Genomic DNA, 23739 nt, shown 5'->3' with positions numbered 1-23739 from the left:
ATTCATATAAGATGGTCATAATCAAAGTGAGACCTTCCCCCCGCCCTCACTTTTGTTTTTTCGAGACAGGGTTTCTCTGCGTATCCCTGGCTGTCCTGGAACTTGCTTTGTAGACCAGGCTGGCTTCTAGCTCACAGCGAGCTCTACCTGCCTCTGCCTCCTCAGTGCTGTAATTAAAGGTACGAGGCACCATGCACAAACTCTTCAGAAAGGGTGACATGGGAATGTTTTGGAACTTGTGAGTCCTAGATATTGAGTCATGCGTAGTAATGGCACCTTTCCATCAGCTCTGCTTCTAGGAGGTAAGGTTCTTTGCAGTTCTCTGAGAAATCTTAAAACATTGATGGGAGAATCTTTTGGGCAGTGAGTGATCTGTAGCTCCGTATTATTAATAGTAGGATGATTCTTTTGCTCTTCAGTCTGTGAATCAAGTTAGTATGTGATATTTTCTGAGCAGTCATCCATTACTTCTACCTCTCCGCCCAGTTCAGTCAGACTGCTCTGGAAGAGCCAAATGTAACAAACTAAATGATTGAGTCTCCATGTAGACGTCTGACATGCTTCTGAGGTTCTGTATTCATGATGGGACTATGGACCAACATATATTTCCTAAGAAATAACTTCTTAGATTAAATGTGAAATTTCTTCAGAATGAAAATCCTTAAAGCCACAGGGCATGAAACCTTCATAGTCTCTGTGTGATCTGTGTCTTCAGGGAGCTTGTTCCTTGCCAGCTAGTCACAGTAGCAGCTTGTTCTGACCCTGTAGGCATTTGTTGATGTGGAGTGAGACTCCCAGCAAGCATCTGCTTTGAGTGCGAGCTCCCTCTGTAGAGAGTGGAAGTATGAGGAGAAGCTGTGGCCGGCTGCACACCTCCTGGCTCAGAATTGTTTGCTTTTATTGTGTTTTGTTTCTAATGTGTTAGAGTAGCAATACAGCTCAGAGGATAATGTGAGTTAGAGTGGCATCTGTCTTAGCAAAACTTGTTCTGTCTCCTGCTGATTGACTCAGGGTATGCTCCTGTGGCTTTGGCAACACAACCTTACCTGAGGGAACTTGCTGCTTTTCAGACAGGGAACTGTGGCCTGGTTTCTTGGCCAGCGGTGCAGCTGAAATTTCCTTTGTCAAGAAATAGTTAATATAGAAGCGGGATTCTTTCTGGAGGGCAGCTGACAGGCAATGGTTTGCAGAGTGCTAAGTAGACTTAGTTTAAAGCTTGATGGAAACAGGCTAATAGTGTGCTTTGATGTCAGACAAAGGCCTCTTTGGCCCCTTCCTTCTCTCAGGACTCTGCTCCTTTCTGCCATCAATACCTAGAATATTCAATTTCATTTAAACAAGGAAAATTGTTGAAAACCCTTTCATCTTCCCATCTTGGCTTCTACCACCAGTCTCCTGCCCCATCTGGTTAGCGAGGAAGTGAACTTCAGACCAGTGCCCTTCCTCACACCTTGGAGCCCCTTAAGCTCCAAGTTTCAGGAGAGTAGTTATATAAGGCTGGGGCCAGAATGAGGGCAGCTGGTATACTCGTTTTTTGAGCCTAATCAATCTTTTCAGTTTATAGTTACCCCTTTCTTCATATTCTCTGTCATTGATTATAGAGAATTGTTTTACTTATATTGGTTTTTGTATTGCAAGGAAAAAAAAGCAAAACTAAATGAGATTCCTGGAAGAATGTAGAAGATAGTTTTGATTTGTACTTTTGATTTTTTAAGAAAAGACTTTGCTTCTTTTTAAATATATATTTAATTTAGAAGCTGGGCATGATGGGTCAGACCTATCCAGAACTTGGGGGATAAAGGCAGGAGCAGCAGAACTTCGTGGCTCTTACCTACATCTTGAATTCCATCCCAGCCACAGCTATGTGAGACCTCATTTCAGAAAAACAGATCAAACAAAAAATGTATGTAATTAAAAACATTACTGTAGAGTTACTATTTTAGGTCAGCTCTGCAACTTAGTGCAACTATGTTAAAAAGGAAACATTTTAGAGACAGTTACTAAAATGTTTATGAAGAAAATAATATTTGTGTTTTTTTAATAGATAGTAATAGGGGAGGAGTGAAGGAAATTAGGCCTGTGGATGAAGCAAGGTAGCTGTGAGTTCATAGTGAAACTGGGGGCTGGGTATGTAGGGGCCTTTACTATTATCTCTTCGTATGTTTTTGAAATTTTACATTTCAAATGATAGATTATGGAAAATGATTTATAACAGTAATGATAGAATACATATAATACATATACTGAAAGGGACTATAATCTAGATATGTACAGCTGACATGGTTCTGAGTGGAGCAGATTGGCTGGATTTGAATCCCAGCTCTGCAGCTTACCAGTATACCTTATAAATTTGTATATTGTGGATAACAGTAGCATATACTTGGTAGGGCTACTTACTGTAAGAGTAAAATGAGTTGAAAGAGTACCAATATCATTTAAAGAATTTTACAAATAACATGAAAAGAACAATTCTCTTAGAAATAGGGAAACTCTCAGGAACAGGCCATGTACATATGAGAAGACTCACTGCTGGTGAGAACAAGATGCCATTTTATACTATTCATGGCAGAAAAATCTTGAAAATGTCCATTGTAGGAGGGTCTAGTCTCTGGGGCAACTATAAATTGGTACTGTGATCTAGGATAAAAATGCCCATACCCTATGACTTTGGTCTTTCTTTTTGCTTACCTCCCTTATGGGATTCTGAATTAGAACTCCTGGGTTCTCATACTGGTATAAATACCTTTCTCTTTACTCCCCAGATACACATTGGCTAGTAGCTGGATATCTCTAATGAGCTATATGCACTGATTCCCATTTATCTATTAAATGAAAGTTTTCAAGGTGTGATGCCTGCTGTCTAGTGGTTTGAGGTCAGCTGGAAATTTAAGGACCACAATCAACTACATATTTGTTCAGATCATCTATCATCTCATTTCTTGAGGCTTACAGAGTTACAGGTCCAGCTCTTCAGCTTAGTATTCCAGTGCCTCCATAATCTAATTTCCGACCGATCTTGTCTCCTTTCTTTTTTCATTTCAACTTTCCCATCATTAGTCCCTCATTAGCACACCCCCCCGCCCCCAGGTATGTGTCAGAGTCTCACTGCATAGCCTAGGTTGGCCTCAGATAACAATTCAATCTCAGTGTCCAGTTCGGAATTCTTTTTCCTTTCTCTTTTTCAATTTTGTAACATCTTTTAAGGATGAATCTAAATGATGCTTTTTGAGAAGTCTTGATTGTTGCAGAGCACAGTAAATTTCCACCCTTCTGAGACTGTTCGGGGTGTCTCTATGGTTATTACTTATTGGACACTGAGTTACATACAACATTCATGTAACTGTTAGATATGACGAAAGAGAAGATGAACTTTTAAGCTCCAGATACCAATTTAGTAAACAGAAATTATTGTGTTTGAGTTTTTATACAGTTTTATTATTAGCCTTCCAATGAAGTTATAGCCAGATCATGACCAAAAAACAAAAACAAAATAACTGAATAAATCTATATCATCGTGTGCTTGTTTAGTTTCTATTAATTTGGATAGGGATCAGGTGACATAGTCCATTTAAAGAAAAGGAGAGAAGGGCCAAGAAGGATTAATTATTTTTATTGGGAATATTACTTGAAGTGTTGAATGTAGTTATATATAAACCTCAATATTAAAAATGGTTTTTAAGGTGGATCTCTGAGCTTGAGGCCAGCCTAGTCTACAACAGAGGGAGTTCCAGGACAATCTTGGCTATACCAAGAAACTGTCTCAAAAACCAAACCAAACCAAACAAACAAAAACAAAAATCAAAAAGATTTTAAAGAGACAGAGAGAGATGCCTCCGTGAATAAAGGTTCTTGCCGCCCAGCTGAGTTCCATCTGTAGAATCTACATGGCGAAAGCAGAGGCCCAGCTCTTCCAAGCTGCCCCCGCCCTCCACATGCATGTTATGGAGCAAGCACAGGTGCCCCCCAACATACATGATAGGTAGGTAGGTAGATAGATAGATAGATAGATAGATAGATAGATAGATAGATAGATATTGAACTGTTTTTAAGAGGTTAGATGGATGACTTGGTGAGTAAAGGGCTTCCTGTGCAAGAATGAGGATCATAGTTCAGATCCCCGGCAGCCATGTAAAGAGTCAGAAATAGCGGCTATTTAGCTTAACAGTAAAAGACCCTGTTTCAAAAAAAAAAAGTGAGCAATGCTAGAAGAGGAAGATTCCCAGCTGTGACCTTTCCCTGTCTGTATGCACACACATGCATGACTGCCTGCCCACACTAGACCTCATGAATGTTAAGGGCTGGTAGATAACTCAGTAAAGTGCTGTCTTACTAACTCGAGGACCAAAGTTTGATTCCTAGAACTCACATATGAAAAGCCAGGCATTGTAATTTGTGAAGTAGTAACCAGCCAGTTCTCTCCTTGTACGCACTCCATGGATCCCGAGAGAATTTTTTTATTGTTGGGAGTATGCTCTTTGCCCATGGAGTCATTTTTTTCAGCCCTATGTTAATGCTTTTTAAATTATTTGTGTTTATTTATAAGGCACTCATAGTCTAGTGGTCACTAATCCACTGTGGGTATTTTTTTCTTTCTATTTATTTATTTATTTATTTATTTATTTATTTATTTATTTATTTATTTTTGGAGACACGGTTTCTCTGTGTAGCCCTGGCTGTCCTGGAACTCACTCTGTAGACCAGGCTGGCCTCCAACTCAGAAATCCACCTGCCTCTGCCTCTCAAGTGCTGGGATTAAAGGCGTGTGCCACCACTGCCCAGCTTACTAATCCACTATTATGTAACTAGATTCCTGTGATTTGGAAACAAATTTCTGGAGACCCAGACTCAGAAAAGTATGGTTGTACTACAAAATTCTTGAAAAGAATGTAATAATATGCAGGTGATATTTCTACAAAATCACTCATGAGAGACCCACAGCCTAACAGTTTTGTCGAAGAGTTGTGGGAAGGATTGAGGGAACCGGATAGGTCAAGGACACCACAAAAATAACCAACTAACCTGGCCCATAGGGCCTCAAAGAGCCGGAGCCAACAGTGAAAGAGCGCACGTGCACTGGACCTAGACCCAAGGCACATAAGCAGCTGTGTGCAGCTTGGTCTTATAGGACTGTGAGGAGAAGAGGGAGGGGTCTATGATGGGGTGTACAGTGAATAAATAAATAAGAATAAAATTGTTCATGAAGTAGCTTTACTAATTTAAAAAGGAATTTGATAGCAAAGATGATATTTGGATAGCATTTTTAATATAATCATAGAAGTTCTAAATCAATTACAAATATAGTTTAACTTCATTATTGCTTTATTTGTGGAGGGGGTATGGACGTATATGGAAGCGCATGAGTGTGTGCAGGTGTGCAGAGGTTTACAACATGGAACATGTTCCTTAATTGCACTGCACCCTTTTTTTTTTTTTTTTTTTTTTTTTTTTTTTTTGGTTTCTTACTGAGCCTGCAGCTTTCCAATTGCCTAGTCTAGCTGGCCAGTGAGCTCTAAGGCTCTAGCTGTCTCCACTCCACAGCACACTACCACACCTAGCTTTTCTCATACTGGGATGTTTGTATGTTATTACACTTTACACTAACTGAGCCATTTTCCCCAGCCCACTGCTTTTTTTTTTCCTCTACCCCTGTTATATTTCCACTCATATTTAGGAAAGTAATTGGGATAGCATTAATGTATTGTGATATGGTGTATCTTGGCTAAATTCTTGAGGACAGATGCCTCATTTTGAATTTTCTCTTTTTTTCACCCAACTGTCTTCTGCTTACTAAACCATTCTAAGTGTCTCTGAGTGGTCTGTTAGCATTGCTGGTCAGATAATTATTTGCTTACCTCTGTCTCAACACTGCTTTCTCTGTAAACTGTTTCCCTAACTGAAATGCTTAAACCCAAGGCCCGAAACTATGCTTTTATTTTGAACTTTTAAAACATAGTGTTTTCTTGGGAACTGATAACAGAATGGATAAATAAACATGTAACTTCTTTTCTTTCCTATACTACTTGCTGTAGAGTTAAGATATTTGGATAATCTTTATGGGATTATTAGGAAATATTATGCTTGTGAGAATGCCTTAGAGAAGGAATTAACTGAGCCCTGGGTGGTAAATTACGGGAGGAGCCGTGTGTAGTCTCTGGCATGGCAGGAAGCTGTGCTGCTACTACTCAGATGGGGAGGGATCCTGAAGTAGAAGCTGGATCTCTACATTTGAGTGCTCAGGTAAATGTTTCTGCAGACCCTAGTAGACTGTACTCATGCCACATGAGAGTGTCACAAGAAGAGATGGACAAAAGCCAGATTCAATTACTGAGATGCTTCTGATGGTAACCATATTTTTCACAATCAGTTTATAGTCTAGAAATGGTTGTAATCCAAGCATGGTATTTTTTCTTTCCCCAAGGAAGCCAAACATTTCCTTGTCTCATTAAGGCTGTAGTGAAAATCTGAAGTAAAGTTGTTCACTGAAGTAATTTTAATGTAGGGCCTGGAGAAATTGCCTTAGTAGTTAAGAGCCTTTTGGGGATCCAAGTTCATTTTCAGGGGTTACAATGCCCTCTTCAGGCAATACATGCATGTGATATAAAATACATGTGGGAAAACATAAGTATGAAAAACAAATAATTTTTTTAAAGTAGTTTCAGTTGGCAGGTAGGATATTAGCAAGGCAGATGTGGTTATCTTGGTTAAATAATTAGAATTTAATTTTTGGTAAAGAACTCAAATGCTCAGATTTCGTTTTGCTAATTCTTCGCCTGTTACATTTCACCAATTCTATTTCCTGATTCTTCTTAATATGTATGTAAGGCAACTGCAGTGAAAGTAATGGGTATATTTAGTGTCTAGTGGTTTTAGCCATTAAAACAAGCATAGAGAAATATTAAGGGAATGCGAATAGAGTTAAATTTAGGGAGTGACTGTTTATCCTGAGCCCATAGCATGGTGGCTTTTGGGCACAGTCCTTACTTTGCAGCTTCATAGTTCTATCAGAGCAGTATACTTGGAATTGATTGACTTTTACGGCATAGTTTCACCCGGTTTGTATTTGTAAGAGATTGATGGATCCAAACTAATTTACAAAATGAATTTTAACTGTTAAATTGTTGAGTAGCTACAGAAACCATTTAGCTTTATGCTATGTATGGGAAACAACAATCTGAAAGTTGCCCGGCGAACTTGAGTCAGAGCAGAGAGGTGGTGAGTGCTGAGAAGATTTGTAAAAGCATCTCATCATTAGGCATTATCAAAGTGCAAAAACCAGACTTCCTTTGTGTAAATATGTCTGTCCCTCCAGCTTACTGCCCTTCGCTTCACCCAGACACACATGTGGCTTCCTGGGCCCCCTTTCAAGGCTCCATGAAAGCTCTCAGCACTCTAATGTTCTTGCAGTCTGTCTTCAGACAAACACAGGGTTTATTTGTGTTTGACTGTTTTTTACCCTCCATAAAGTATTAAAGTTTCTGGCCCTGATTTTCTTGATTTTAAAATATAGAAGCACATTGACTCACAACAGGGTTATATCCCAATTTGATTTATGTATTCAACTTGAAATTGTATCAACACTGTTAATTTAAAAATGTATTTAAGTTAGGCATGCCTTAATCTCAGCACTTGGGAGGCAGAGGCAGGCAGATTTCTGAGTTTGAGGCCAGCCTACAGAGTGAGTTCCAGGACAACCAGCGCTACACAGAGAAACCTTGGTGAAACAAAAACAAACAAACAAACAAACAAGAAGGTAAATATAAAGGAAAAGGCAATCTGAGAAATAGAGTATTTAATGCTACAAACCTACAAAGCCTCATAGCTTAACCTGGACCATCTTAAACTCTAAAGAACACTTATTTTAGTCCACAGTTAAGCAAAGTTATCTTAACATAATACAAGCCTCTCATAATAATAAAATATTTAGTAACTGGTGTAATTTATTGAATGTTATTTTACTGAACATATGGAACAGTAGGTATCTCTAGCCCCTTCATCCATCAATGGGGAGCTGGCTGCTTGAAGCAGTGCACTTCAGAAGGGTGTCCATTTCTTCTCTGCCCCAAATGCTCAGGCCTAAAATTATTCTTGGCATTCTGGGCTGCTTGCCTGCCTGCCTGCCTGCCTGTCTTTGAGACAGGGTCACATTATATATTGCTGGCTAGCCTGCAATTCTGTATACTTTAGGCTAGCCTTGAATTTGTGGCATGCCTCCTGCCTCTGTATCTCTAGTGCAGAGGTTCTAGGTATGCATTGCAGAACTGGAATGCTGTTCTATTGTTACAAAGCACATGTTTTCTAAATAATACCTATACCACCTTATTTCATCTGTTAAAATACTCCAAGGAGAAGTTAACTCTTGTTACATATGGGAAAAACCAGTATTGCAGACATAAACCATTTGTCTGAGGTTACAGTCCTCTTAGATGTCTCCTTTCATGACTAGTCTGAGAACAAATTCTTGTACTTTTTCTTGTTAATCCAGATTGTTTTTTAGTTTTCAGTATACAAGTGATGTGTGCTCATTATCCTTGGGAGGCACTGCTGTTATCATTAGCCTACTGAACTCTGACTTTATATGCTACTCTGAGTTTGCTGTTTGCTGGATTCTTGGTAGACTTTACCCTCAAATGCTCTCCTTTGTTTATTTCTACTATTTCATTGTAAGTTGGATAATTATTATTTAAACAGTCTTCACTATTTGGTCAGTGCATGAGGCAAGTGTGTACGGTATTCAGAAGAATCCTGGAGCTGGAGGTTCCTTCACAGCATCTAAGCTGCTGTCTGATGCACCCAGTGGCCGGGGCTTCCCTCATTTTCAGATAGTTTTGGTTTTAGCTTGTGGGCCCAACTTCCGAAGAAACCTACAGCCTTAAGAGATAAGATTAAATATATGAACTAATAATTGGTTGTACAAGATAGCATCCAGTTAAATGATGATACAGGATGCCAGGGCTGATGGAGTTAAACAGTAAAAGACTATCATTCAGTGAAGAGAGAAATGAAACCTTTTCTAATTTTTTAAATTTTTATTTATTTGTTTATTTGTTTGTTTATTTATTTATTTAATTCGATATATTTTTATTTACATTTCAAATGATTTCCCCTTTTCTGGCTTCCCACTCCCCAGAAGTTCCATAAGCCCTCTTCCCTCTCCCATTCCCCCATCCACCCCTTCCCACTTCCCTGTTCTGATATTGCTCTATACTGCTACACTGATGACCCGTCCAGCATGTCCAGTTATTCCAGGGTCTCGAAGAGGCACTACCTGAGGGTCAAAAATGGGGGGAAGAGAGAAGGGGGGCCAAGCACGCTAAGAAAGTCAGAGTCAGTCTGGGTTGTGTCAAGGCCTCATTTAATGTCGGGGAGGTAAGTGGGTTTTAAGGCTTACAGAGAAGGAATTGACCTTCACACAAGAGCAAAGGAGGGAAGGGCAGAGACACCCCTAGTGATCGAAGCAGGAAGTGAGGAGGTTATCCGGTAGGGACACCTGGAGTTAACGCCCGCAGGAACATTCCGAGGTTAGGGCAGGAACTTGCACTCTTCTCGCACAGCTCTTGGGGAAGGCTCTAGTTAATTGTTCTCATATTTTAGCAGCCACCACCTTAGGGCCATGAGTAAGCATTAAATCTGAATAGCTCAGGACGGCTTCCTACACACTGAGTCTTTCCATAACCAGGGGCCACTCCTCCATTCTTCTTGGACATCATTTGATGTGTGGACTATGTTTTGGGTATTCCAATTTTCTAGGCTAAAATAAACCTTCTCATTATAATCCTGAGCTTGGGATACATTGGTATATAATCTCATTTATCACAACACCCCTGAAAAGATGGTAGTTAGCATTCCCATTTGACAGATGTGGTAACTGACTTGCAGTTGAGCAGGATGGGATTCAAACTTGGGTCTGTGTGGAATTAAAGGTATGCACATTTATGCTGCATTACCATCTCTCTAAAATAAATCTGTGTTACACTTTAAAAGATGTCTTCAAAACCTTTTTTTTTTCTTATAATAAAAAACAAAAACAGAGCTGAAGACATGGTTTATCACACTCACTGTTCTTTCACAGGACCCAAGTTCAATTTCCAGCACCTACAGCAGGCAGCACATGACCATGAGCAGTAATGGCACGTGCCTTTTATTCTAGCACTAGGGAGGAAAAAAGGCAGATCTCTGAATTTGAAGCCAGGGTAGTCTACAAACCAAGTTCCAGAACAGTCAAAGCTACACAGAGAAACCCTTTCCCAATACCCTTATTCTCCTTCCAAATTAAAAATGTGTATGCTAAAACATTGAAGATAGAAAAATTACATATAATGTTACCATTTGGAGATAAGTGTGATTACAAGTTTGCTGTGTGTATCCCCAGGGTTATGTTTTTATAGAATATATGACATCTGTATCACATATATGTATGTGCTCATGTTTGCATGGCTATATACTTAAACAATATATTTTAAACCTTTATATAAAATCAGAGTAGCTATGTATATTATTTTGTTTATTTTTATAAAACTTAATGACTATTTTCTAAAGAGTACCTTTTTAAATTCAACAAAGACTTCTGTTCTTTCTCTCTGCTCTTACATGGTGATGTCTAATAGTGAACATATTCTCCGGTCTAATTCTCATCAGTAGAGAGATCAAACCAACCCATTTGGTTTGATCGGTTCAATTTGTGTTTCTCTGACTACCAGAGAGGTTGAGTATTTGCTGGAATTGCCATCAATAGGGCTGCCAGCCAACCTTGGATCGCTCTTCCTTCACTCGTCAAAACATAAAGAGAAGAAAAGGACAAAAGGCTTCATTTTATCTGATTGCTACTTCATGTCTGTTTGCAGATCTCTGACATCTACATTAGTGGGGAATCAGGGGATATGTCAGCCAAAGAGAAACTACTCTTGTGGACTCAGAAAGTAACAGCTGGTTACACAGGAATCAAATGCACCAACTTTTCTTCATGCTGGAGTGATGGGAAAATGTTCAATGCATTGATTCATCGATACAGGTGCGTACAGTGGAATCTTATTGCTCCTAGAAGGAATTATTCTCATTTGTTTGTAATTTAATCCAAAATTGTACTTAACCAAAAATAATCTGAGCTGCCACAGCATCTTACCCTTCCACCAAGAATTAGACTCTGAGTCACTGAATTGTTTGAAGAGCAGTCTATAATGAGCCCACTGTTTTAGGCACTGGCCAAAGAAGTGACCCAGTCAGAGTTCTTGCTTTCAGGGAGCAGACTTCTGCTGCAGAATAGGCAGCAAGCAGATAGCTGCACATTGTCATATAGTGCAAGGTACAGTGGAAGGGTACAATTACAGGGTTGTGGTAATTTGGACAAAGGTGGCCAGAGATAGCCCCTTAGATGAGTATGTCAGAAGTGAGCCATGCAGTGTCTGTGGTCAGAGCATCCCAGGTAGGTGGAAGAGCAAGCACATAGGACCTGAAGAGGCGCTGGGTCAGGGGCAGGACAGCAGGGGACTGGGTATGATGTGAGGAAGGACAATAGGAATTATAACCACAAACAAAAATAATCTGAGCTCCGAGCAGTCATATACAAGCATCAGTTTCACATTATATAAGTTTATTAATTTCTATAAGCTTGGAATTAGGTGCATTAGGCTCCTGGTGTGCAATTAGAAAGAGGATCAGGGTTAGTAACTTCCTACCTCTTGAGTTCTTTCTAACTTGCTCTGTGTTTTCAGTGCTGGGAGTTGTTAAGAACTTCTTGTGTGAACTCGTGTAAAATGTAGACAGTGCTTTTTCATGTCCCTCGCTGGACTTTTTCAGACCTGATCTGGTAGATATGGAGAGAGTACAAATCCAGAGTAACCGGGAGAATCTGGAACAGGCTTTTGAAGTAGCTGAAAGACTCGGGGTCACCCGATTATTGGATGCAGAAGGTGAGAGTCTCAAGATTTTAAGTATATTTGGCATGTTTTGAAGATTCCTTCTGGCAGGATCCCTTGTTCTGACCAAGAACTCTTATCTTACTCACAGATGTGGATGTACCATCTCCAGATGAGAAGTCTGTAATCACTTACGTGTCTTCAATTTATGATGCCTTCCCTAAAGTCCCCGAAGGAGGAGAAGGAATCAGTGCTACGGTAAAAGAACAGTTTCCTAAAATACCAATTCACTGAGGTAGAAAGCCTTGGTTAGACAGTGTTTTTTAGTTTCTTATGCATAGAGCACTTTCACAAAGACCACCTGAATCTACATTCTCTCTGTCATAATGGACACTGTCCCTAAGAATGAGTATAAGAAGCATTTTCTTTTTGGCTACTGATAGAAGTTTGATTAGGCACCATGACTGTGCACTCTAGGGTAGCCTGCTGCCTCAGCCTCGCCGTGCTGTAATTACAGTGTGAAGAATCACCATGCCTGGAAAATACTCTGGTTCATAATCATAGTGACTTGGTTTATAGTCTTTCTCCCTCTTAGGATATTGAATGCCACCGGAGATTCCTTGGGGGAGCTTTGAGACTGAAACTTTGAGCATTAAAGAGAGTTTTATGTGGTATGGGGCGACTTTATCCCATGCTGCTGCTGGACAGCACAAATCGGGTCTGTGATGTTTGCTTTCTGACTGTAGGAAGTGGACTCCAGATGGCAAGAATACCAAAGCCGAGTGGACTCACTCATTCCCTGGATCAGGCAGCATACAATCTTGATGTCAGATAAATCTTTTCCCCAGAACCCTGTTGAGCTAAAGGTAAAGCATGGACTGAAGTTGCTTCTTATAAATTCTCTTTGGGATTAAGCCTCAGGGCTTGATGCAGCTGGCTCTAGTGAGAAGGTGTGAAAAATTGGTCCCTGTTGCTTTTGTCTATTAATTCATTCATCAAATATTAATCTTTGTAGGCACTTTATAACCAATATATACACTTCAAAGAAACGGAAATACTGGCCAAGGAGAGAGAAAAAGGAAGAATCAAAGAGTTATATAAGTTATTAGAGGTAAGGAAGCATATCTCTGGCTACAATAAGGTTTGCAGTTTGTACTGTTGTCTCCGAGCAGGCCCCACATGGTCTCCTTTTACCTTGCATTAGTAATAATACCCTTAGTGGGTCTTCAAAATGTGTGGTAAAGGAACAGTGTCAACAAACTGTAATTATTAAAGGAGTTATTGAGAAACAGCATCTTTTTTAAGATTTGTTTGTTTGTTTGTTTATTATATCTAAGTACACTGTAACTGTCTTCAGACACCCCAGAAAAGGGCATCAGATCTCATAACGGATGTTTGTGAGCCACCATGTGGTTGCTGGGATTTGAACGCAGGACTTCCAGAAGAGAAGTCAGTGCTCTTAACCACCGAGTCATCTTTCCAGCGCGAGAAACAGCATCTTTATTCAGAAATTTTTTTCCTTTGATTTTTAGAGGGAAACTAATCTTTCCCCCAGTTTACAAGAAAGGAAATTTTCATTCATCTTTTGATGCCTATTGGATCTGAAGCTATAGAGTTAGGCGTGTTTAAATTTGCCAGAATCAGGTTCATTTAGAAGACAGGTTCATCTCTCCACATGTTAGGCCTTAAATAAAAAAATTTTGGCTTGTAAATTGTTAGATATTTTATTCTTTTCCTATATTAAATAATGGGGCAGGGGAGAAATGCTCATTGACTAAGACACCCCAAACAAAAACAGGAAGCGAAGTACAAATAGATGAAAACAGGCCGTAGAGCAGGCTGTGGTTTGGGATTGAAACGTATCTCTTTCAGGTGTGGATTGAATTTGGCAGAATTAAGCTGCCTCAAGGCTACCACCCTAACCACGTGGAAGAAGAGTGGGGGAAACTCATCGTTGAAATGCTAGAGCGAGAGAAGTCCCTGCGGCCGGCTGTGGAGAGGTGGGTCCAGAGGCGGCCTGACATTCCTTGGGGTTATTTTGAGTCTCATACTTCATTATGGTTTTTATGTTTTTCAGGCTAGAATTGCTGCTGCAGATTGCAAACAAAATACAGAATGGTGCTTTGAACTGTGAAGAGAAACTGACACTAGCTAAGAACACCCTGCAGGCTGTAAGTGCTCTATGTCACGGGCTTACCACTTTTCACCCAGTGGCTCTGACAGTCGAAGCTAACAATTGAGGGATCCAGCTGTGTTACTTGCTTTTTCTTGATTTTCTCCATCATCGTGGGTAAGAGCAATGGAGGTTTCTCACCTATATTCTTTTTCTGTCACAGGATGCTGCACACCTGGAATCAGGACAGCCAGTGCAGTGTGAGTCAGATGTCATCTTGTACATTCAAGAGTGTGAGAGTCTCATCAGGCAGCTGCAGGTGGATCTCCAGATCCTACGGGATGAAAAGTACTACCAGTTAGAAGAGCTGGCCTTTAGGTGAGGGCGAAGGGGCTGGTAGGGAGGGCTTATAGCGAGAGCTTGCTTGCTGTGAAGTAATGCATCAAGACTGAGACAAGAACCAGGCACTGAATCTTCACCTTGATTCTCACTTCCGTGGCTCTGGTATGCACGCACATAATATAAGCAGGAAAAGCCCTGTGGTAAGCTTTCTCTTAAACACCTTTCCCTCCCACTCAGTGCCTGGAGTATATTTCCCGATCACGATGCCATCTTACTGTGTTCCTTTCTATTTCAGAATGACCTGCAAAAGTATGCTAGCACATGTGACTTTGAAACACTCTAATCTCCTGAACTCATTTAGGATGCAGAGTGTCTAAAGTCACATGGCTTCAAGAGTCACATAAACACTATGTTACTTCCTTCTAATTAACACTTTAATTTGACATTTGCCTTCCTGTAATAGTTTTTCAAAACACTTTCCCCGATATGGTCTAATTTTTACTTTTACCATGTGCTTGTTAAATAGATAATGAAGATTTTATTTTAAGCATGTGTTAACTCTCCTCTTGTTTCAGGGTCATGCGTCTACAAGATGAGCTGGTCACCCTGCGCTTAGAGTGCACAAATCTATACCGGAAAGGCCATTTCACATCACTTGAATTGGTTCCACCCTCTACTTTAACCACTACTCATCTGAAAGCAGAACCCCTGAACAAGACGACTCATTCTTCTTCTACCTCCTGGTTTCGAAAACCTATGACCCGGACTGAACTTGTATCTATCTCATCCTCTGAAGATGAAGGCAGTCTCCGATTTGTATATGAACTGCTCTCTTGGGTAGAAGAGATGCAGGTGGGTGTAGTCCAGAAAACTGTCATAAGAGGACCAGGTTGCTTTATGTTCTTGGTAGAGGAAAACCTTAATTACTGATCCTGTCTGCATTTAAGAACCCTTCTTCTTAAATGTTACTTTGCCTCTCCACTATTTAGTCCAGCAGGCCAGTGTAGCCCAGGCTGTCCTGTAACTCATGATCTTCCTGCACCAACATTCTGGGACTACATATGCCACCATGCCTGATTCCTTTCTTCTTATATTCTAAATGAACAGAGTCAGTATAGATGATCACAGTCCCACACTGTATAGCATCTGTTACTTTCTGCTCACTGTGTCCTAAGTGGTAGCTTCTGGGGACACTTGTACATCTATATATCTCAGTTATCTGTTCTGATGCTTCCTTTTTGGAAGAAGAGTTTATTCTTCAGTTTTTGTTGTTTTTGTCATATCTCTTAAGATTAGGCAAGACTGATATATTTATTCCACATGTCCAATGGTACTAGTTAATTATATTTTAGTTTAAAAGCTCAAATTTGACATTGTTCTATGCCAGGCTATGTTTATAAACCTGGGACTCAGGAGATGATAAGTTCCAGGTCAGCCTGGATTATGTAATAGGACCCCTATGAAAAGAAAACAAAAGAAAAGAAAGTCGGACGTGGTGGCACATTCCTGTAATCCCAGCACTTGGGAGGCAGAGGCAGGCGGATTTCTGAGTTTGAGGCCAGCCTGGTGTACAGAGTGAGTTCCAGGACATCCAGGGCTACACAGAGAAACCCTGTCTCGAAAAACCAAAACCAAAAAAAAAAAAAAAAAAAGAAAGAAAGAAAGAAAAGAAAAAAGAAGAAGAGAAAAGAAAAGCAGGGTGAGGGATAAGGGACAAAGATGGGGGCAAGAGGCCAGGTGGTAGTAGTGCACACCTGTAATCCCAGCACTCTGGGAGGCACAGGCAGGCGGATTTCTGAGTTCAAGGCCAGCCTGGTCTACAGAGTGAGCTCCAGGATAGCCAGGGCTATACAGAGAAACCCTGTCCCGAAAAACCCAAATCCAAAAAATAAAACAAAAAAAAAAAAGATGGGGCCAAGAAATCTGTGAGTAAACTAAATATTTTCAGATGTCCCTCCCACTTTTTTGTCTACTATATGAAATTTAGAGACTCATAATGTTTTGTTGTTGTTTTGTTTAAGTCAGAGACTCACTATGTAACACTGACTGGCCTGAAACTCAGATTTTCCTGCCTCTGTCTACTGAGTGCTGGGATTGAAGGCACGGGCCACCATATCCTGTGACCCTATAAAGGGGAATGTTTGAACATCCAGCCTGTTCGGACCCTTTCTGACTGAAAAACTCCGGACTATCTCTCATATGCCAACACTGCTGAAGTTAGTGGGGCTTCCCCTGTTGCTCTTGAGGCAGCCATGGAATGACAGAGATTGTTCAGATGCCCGAGTCTTACCCCTAGCCATTTGTTTCTGTTAGTTAAGATCTTCTGCAGTCCAGGATGACGTGTGAATCCTGAGCCTTCTGTCTCTATGTTCCAAATGCTGAGATTACACGCATGTGCCACCACACCTGGCTGTCACCCTTAGTCATCTCCTTCAGATGTTGACTTTGACAACTTTCTGTGCTCTCCTTTGCAGATGAAACTGGAGCGAGCAGAGTGGGGTAACGATCTGCCTAGTGTGGAGCTGCAGCTGGAAACACAGCAGCATATCCATACCAGTGTGGAAGAACTGGGCTCGAGTGTCAAAGAGGCTAGGCTGTATGAGGTACATAGCATGCAGAATCTAAATTATCAGCGTTCTGGGGAGGAAGATGTACTGGGAGGTGTGTCAACACTGCTGTTTCTGAGAAGGAAGAAGCTTTGAAAAACAAAGTGTATAATGAATAACACTTTACAACAAATTCCTGCTTTATACAAAGTGTCTCTATTAACCTTTAAATAACTTTGTGAGAAAAGTATTTTAACTAATAGATATCTTTATTACTAAAAACAAAACATGATCTTAGAGGCATTTTTAAAGGTTTGTTTGTTTGTTTGTTTGTTTATTATACGTAAGTACACTGTGGCTGTCTCCAGACACACCAGAAGAGGGTATCAAATCTCATTATGGATGGTTGTGAGCCACCATGTGGTTGCTGGGATTTGAACTCAGGACCTTGGGAAGAGCAGCCAGTGCTCTTAACCGCTGAGCCACCTCACCAGCCCCCTTGGAGGCATATTTAAAACTAAAAGAAAAACTGAAAAAAATTTAAAAAGTGATATTGAAAGCTGGAGTCAGAATTTAGCAGACAGAAGTATCTAAACTCAGGTCTTTTGTCCCTAAAATTCATATTCATTTCCTTTTGCTGTGAGCCTGCAGTAGAGAACTGGTCACCCAGTCCATCTTCCAGCGTGTCATTTTGTCTTCGTCATTGAGGGCTTTGGTTGGTTGTTTCTGGGCTCGGTGCCTGCCGTGCAGGTGCTCTATTACTGGGCAGTACCATGCTTTACCTGTTTTGTTTTTTTCTGTATCCTTCTTCCTACCCCATGCAAAGCAGCAAGTGAAGTAGTTTGGCAGTCATCAGGGGCGGGGTTTTCTGAATTGCTAGAAACACAGGAACATGAGGAGTGTGGGTTTAGTTACCCTGCTGAATTGTTGTCCACTCAGTGCTGCCTCAAGCTATGAAGTCTGACCTAGAACCTTGTTGTCCAGGCCCTTGCTTCCCAGAACAAGGGACATCGTCTTTATATGGCTGAAGCCATAGTTCACTCATTGTTTCTCTAATGATTTTTGCTTTCATTCCTTTTGTGTCAGGGAAAGATGTCCCAGAATTTCCATACCAGCTATGTCGAGACTCTTGGAAAGTTAGAGACACAGTATTGTAAATTGAAGGTGAGTTTTGACTGGTTGACTTAGATTGTGCTCACGGAGCATTGGCTCCCTCCAAACAACACTTTCCTAATCCAGAAAGCACATGGTTTGGGTCTTAGTTTTCTTATTATTAGAGTATAACTACTGTGTAATTATTATAAAGGTTATAATACCTTTTTTTTTTGAGACATTATCTCCCTATGTAGTCCATGCTGCCCTTTAAACTGCTCTTACTCCAGCTTAGGCCTCAAAATGCCAATATTATAGATGTATTTCACCACAGTGAGCTTCTAGATTCTTTTTCTGTTGCTGTCTTCAGCCACACCAGAAGAGGGTGTCAGATTCCATATAGATTTTCATGAGCCGCCATGTTGTTGCTGGGAATTGAACTCAGGACCTCTAGAAGAATAGTCAGTGCCCTTAACCACTGAGCGGTCTCTCCAGCCTAAGCTTCTAGAGTCTTAAAGGGTCAGAAAGCACTGCTCTGGAAAATTATAAACAAGTAAAGCCAATCTTAGCTATCTTCTTCACCAATGGCCATACATATTTTAAGATGACATAACTAAAAAGTTTAGACTGATGGAGACCACTCCCCTGTTTCTTGCTTTTCATTCCTTTCTGTAGCAGTTATCTGTGGTAGGATGAGCCAAGATCATTCTTTATGCAGGAACCCTCATAACAGCCTGTGAGTCACGTCTTCAGCATAAGATTGACGGTGACCATGGAAGTTTTGTATCCTACTGTGTCAAACTTAAGTCCACGGAGAAGAATTCAGATATTAAAAGCAGCCTTAGTGGTAGAGTATTTCTTAGCATGCCTAAGGCCTTAGGTTTAAATACTAACACTTTAACGCAGAAGCACTAGGCTTAGTATATTTTCTGTGCTGTTCCTTCCTTGTGTTGCTGCGTTGTCTTCCATGTGAGCACAATCTAATCTTTTAACCCATGCTTTGTCCAGGAGACTTCTAGCTTCCGAATGAGGCACCTTCAGAGCCTGCACAAATTTGTCTCCAGAGCCACAGCTGAACTGATCTGGCTGAATGGGAAGGAGGAAGAGGAACTAGCATGTGATTGGAGTGACAGTAATCCCAATATCTCAGCCAAGAAAACCTACTTCTCTGTGAGTCCCACACAGCAAGACTGTCATGTTTAATAGCAGTGGCAGGAGTCAGAGAAGTAGTCTGCAAAGACTGCTTCTAAAGCAGCCATTCTCAACTTGTGTGTTGAGACCCCTTTGACAAACCTCTATCTCCAAAAATATTTCCATTACAATTTATAACAGTAGCAAAATTATAGTTATGGAGTAGCAACACAAAAAAATTTATGGTTGGGTCACTACAGCCTGAGGAACTGTGTTAAAGGGTTGCAGCATTAGGAAGGGTGAGAATCACTGCTGTAGACTCACATGATGATAGATAGGGACTCTGCTCATTGCATATGTTCTGTGAGAAATGTGTGTGGAGGAGGGAGAGCCCTTGAGTGGATTTATTTAGAAAGCTGTGTTGCAAGTAGATAGAGCTGCAGTCTGCAAGTCGAGTCATTTCAGTAATTAATATAGCTTTGTTGTTAAGATTACAGGGTGTGATGAATCTAAATACAAGTTCTCATTTGTCCACGAGCTATGTCTGTGACCTTGGGCAAGGCACTTAGTCTCTCCAGGCCCTTGTAAAAATGGGATAAGAATTATTTGAAAGGATTGTATAACAAGTTGAGTAAGACTTAATAAGCTAATCTAAGCAAAGTGTCTTATTATACAAGAGTTAATATTTAAATAAATTGTACTTTTAGATTTCTATAATAGTTTGAATTCTTATTAACATTTTGGGTTTTATCTCTTAGCATGTAAAATGGTCAGGAATATCCATCATTAATGGGGCAATGCATTCTACTCTCTCCCTCATTCTCTCCACCCCCTCTTCTCTGTCTCTGTCTCTGTCTCTCTCCCCACTCCTTGTTAAACTTATTAAAAAAAATACTTGCCAGGCAGTGGTGCCTTTAATTCCAGCACTTGGGAGGCAGAGGCAGAGGCAGAGGCAGGTGGATTTCTGAGTTCTAGGCTAGCCTGGTCTTCAAAGTGAGTTCCAGGACAACCAGGGATATATATATTTATATATATATTTATATTTATATATGTATTATGTGTATGGGTATTTTTCTTCATATATGTCTGTGTACCACATATGTGACTCACAGACAGTTGTGAGCTACCCTGTGAGTGTTGGGAATTGAATCTGGGTTCTCCAGAAGAGTAGCCAGTGCTCTTAACCACCAAGCCATCTCTCCTGCTCTTTCTAGTCTTTATAATGAAGAAGTAGACAAGTAAGTGGGAATATTTTTTTTTTTTTACTACTTTCAGTAATTCCATACACAGGGTTTTAAAGCATTTTATAATCCTTTATGCAACAGACCACTCTTCTACTAGCACACCCTTTGGTTGGTTTAGTTCCATTAATCTACAGTTACTAAAATCTGTGAGTGTTGCCTAATTAGAGAAGGATATGGGAACCCTCTGAAGAGAGAGAAGTGGAAAGACTTGTGATGCTGTAAATAGTGTGGAAACTATGAGGCCGCCAGACACACACAAAACATGCCTTGCAGCATAAAGGAGAAGACATTAAATCTGGTAGTAAGAGTTCATTTAAAAGCCAGCATTTAAATTGTGTATTAATAGAATTTTGTGTCAGAGGAGGACATTTTGAGCTGAGAAAATAGCAGAGCAAAGTTTGCCCATCAGTGTTCTGTCTACCAGTGTGGCGTGCTTGTGTGGTGCTGGCTCACAAGCCTTCCTACCCATGTTTGCTCTTTCCCATGCCTCCTGAATTCTCCTGGTCTACCCAGGGCTAGCTCTAGTCCTATTGTGCTTTGTGAATCCCTCCCCTTAATTCCCTCGGTTTTGCCCTTTCCTGAGATCCCTGGGCATTTGCAGTTTATATATCATATTTTGGCACCAATCCTATTATAGGCTCCTTAAAGTCAGGCAGGGAACACTGTTTTTTCATTGCTTCTTCTTCCATAATAGCATTTATTTTATAAAATTAAATTCAATTTGCAGGAGTTAACAGTGGAACTGGAAGGGAAACAAGATGTATTCCGTTCTCTACAAGATACAGCAGAGCTGTTGTCACTTGAGAACCACCCAGCTAAGCAAACAGTGGAGGTGTGTGATTGTAAAATGTGTAACTTAAAGGTATTGGGATTAAAAATACTGAGATCAGGAGCTTTGTTCTTCCAAGGCTTGGAGGACATGCCACCTCATTTGTTTTACATTGGCTTCCTTTATTTATTTTATTGACTTTGACTTATTGGGGAAAGAGCTTGTGTCTTTTTTTTTTTTTAAACAACTCTTCATCATTTAAAAATAACTGATTCATCTTCCTTTTTAAAAAATATTTTTAATTTATGTCTATGAGTGTTTTGCCTCCATGAATGTTTCTGTACCATGTGCATGCCTGGTATCTGTGGATGCCTGAAAATGGTGTTGGCTTCCCTCAGAGCTGGGAGCCACCACGTGGGTGCTGGAATCCAAACCCAAGTCCTTTGCAAGAGCACTAATACACTTAACCACTGAGCCACCTCTAGTCCCACATCTTACTTGTTGGCATAGTGCTATTACCCAGAGAAGAGAAACAATAGACGAACCAGGATTGATTGATTGATTGATTGATTGATTGATTGATTGATTGATTGATTGATGTTTTTTCTGGCTTGGTAATTTAATTATATTTAAGTATAGAAGAGGCTTTTTCTGGGTAACCCCTTTTAGCAGACCTGTGTTGGATGGAAAGCAAGCTTCTTTCTCCTGAGAAGTATTGCCCAGCTGTCAGTCAGCTGCGCCACTCCAATTTCACCTCTGTCTGTAGCAGAATTGTACTTGGAAAGAAACTCACACATATACTTTGAGCCTGGTAAACTCATGCCCTCTGCACTTGTGCTTGGTTGTTACAGGCATACAGTGCTGCTGTCCAGTCACAACTGCAGTGGATGAAGCAGCTCTGCTTATGTGTTGAGCAGCATGTAAAAGAGAATGCAGCTTACTTCCAGGTATGGTCTTGGTGGTGGTGGTCGTCGTCGTGGTCATGGTGGTGGTGATGGTGGAGGAGGAGGAGGAGGAGGAGGTGGTGGTGGTGGTGGTGGTGGTCGTGGTGTACCTACTTATGACCAACATTAGGTTTAAAATATATCAATATGGTAAAACTGGAGGCTACACACTGTAATCATAGCACTCAGGAGATAGTTAGGAAGATCAGAAGTTTAAGGTGAACCTTGGGGTATATAAGATCCAGTCTCAACAAACAAGGTAACATTCATATCACTTATCTTTTACGGTACAAATGAACGCTAAAATCTTAGTTGGTTCAACTATTTGTACTGGGTTCAACTGAGTGGTTTTTCTCTTCTATGTTCTCTTCATGTTGCTGTCATATACCTGGCTGCAGGTTGCTCTAGTTAGGAAGGGGCTGTTTAGTCCCAAAGGGCATTAGTCACATGTCTAGGCATTGGCTAGGGGATAGCATGCGAAGAAAACCCTGGGTCATATGACAAGTGAGAGCAGTCCTCATGTACTGTACTCTTACTGCTTCTGCTATTTGTGACATTGGTAAAAGCAAACCACATGGTTGTGCCCAGCTTCAAAAGGGGGAGGCATGCACTACCTTTTAAAGAGAAGATCTGTAAAATATTAACATTTTCCCTGTCCCCAACCTATTACATCAAAGAGTATGCATTTTGCTTCAGGTAAGGATAAGGAGGAAATAAGTTATTTTTTCTTTAAGTTTATTTACTTCCTTGGTCATATAATTACATTAGTGAGGTAAACACTAGTTTACTTAGCTTCTATGTTATTTCATGAAGTAGACATCAGGCCAAGTGCTGCCACTAGACAGAAATCAAGAAGGGTGAGACAGGCTAGCGTTCATATAGGAGCTAATGAGTTTTACTTGAAAGCATCACTTATGTTTTACTGAGGTGGCTTTCTAAAGCCCTGGGGTTTGTACTTCTAGGCCCAGGAGAGTGTAATCAGCTTTGTTAAGCTTGGCACAGAAGATTCCTTCTTTGTGAAGCCCTACTGTGCTGAGGCACTGAGCACTAGCCACCCTTTCCTTGTGTTCCCATAGTTCTTCAGTGATGCCCGAGACCTGGAGTCCTTCCTGAGAAACCTCCAAGACTCCATCAAACGAAAATATACTTGCGACCACAGCACCAGTCTGTCTCGCCTTGAGGATCTGCTTCAGGACTCCATGGTGGGTGTTGCCTTGGTGGGGACTTTTGCTTCTGAGAAACAGAGTAAACTGTGTCAGCTGCTGCTGAAATTCATATCCTTGAAAGCTCTAGGGCAGTGGGCCTTTCTTACAGTGCAGTGTGGCTCGCATCCAGTTGTCTAGTGAGTTTTGTCATCTCTTTGTTTTCCTTCTCTGAAGAAGTTGCTAATGGGATTTCTTTGGATTTACTCTGAGGTAAAGCCCTTGGAGCTGCTCCCTGAGCGGCTGGCTGCCTGCTTTCTTTGTGTCACCCTTGTTCTACTGCAGTCAGTGGGGCCAAGGCCCAAGCTGAGGGGATTGAGTGACATCAGATTTGGTTTTTTCTCTTTTGAGACACAGAAAGAGAAATCTGAGCCAGAGATTTCCTCCTTGACTGTTTTCTTTTGGCAATGAGGAGATATTATTACAAAGTTGATTTTAGTTACTGAGGCCAAAATTAACATCTTTCTTATAGGTAATACACTATTTGCCCTGTTTTTAATGTAA

The 23739-nt window shown here is 40.6% G+C and overlaps 1 protein-coding gene across 12 annotated transcripts in view; it reads left to right on the top strand.

The window, feature by feature from the left end:
• Positions 1–23739, top strand: part of Macf1 (microtubule actin crosslinking factor 1) — a 331824-nt gene that overhangs the window by 154245 nt on the left and 153840 nt on the right. For all 12 annotated transcript variants that reach the window (XM_052177285.1, XM_052177287.1, XM_052177284.1 and 9 more), the window contains exons 6-20: positions 10842–11008; positions 11794–11906; positions 12004–12110; positions 12599–12718; positions 12868–12963; positions 13725–13852; positions 13930–14023; positions 14189–14343; positions 14883–15159; positions 16782–16910; positions 17940–18017; positions 18954–19115; positions 21048–21152; positions 21941–22036; positions 23110–23235. In XM_052177285.1, the coding sequence (XP_052033245.1) occupies positions 10842–11008; positions 11794–11906; positions 12004–12110; positions 12599–12718; positions 12868–12963; positions 13725–13852; positions 13930–14023; positions 14189–14343; positions 14883–15159; positions 16782–16910; positions 17940–18017; positions 18954–19115; positions 21048–21152; positions 21941–22036; positions 23110–23235 (1953 nt within the window). The remainder of the gene's footprint in view (positions 1–10841; positions 11009–11793; positions 11907–12003; positions 12111–12598; positions 12719–12867; positions 12964–13724; positions 13853–13929; positions 14024–14188; positions 14344–14882; positions 15160–16781; positions 16911–17939; positions 18018–18953; positions 19116–21047; positions 21153–21940; positions 22037–23109; positions 23236–23739) is intronic.

The sequence above is a fragment of the Apodemus sylvaticus genome, chromosome 3 (genome assembly GCF_947179515.1).
Source record: "Apodemus sylvaticus chromosome 3, mApoSyl1.1, whole genome shotgun sequence".
NCBI lineage: Eukaryota > Metazoa > Chordata > Mammalia > Rodentia > Muridae > Apodemus > Apodemus sylvaticus.
The sequence above is the reverse complement of the archived record's forward strand: the minus strand, read 5'-3'. Positions and strand labels throughout refer to the sequence as shown.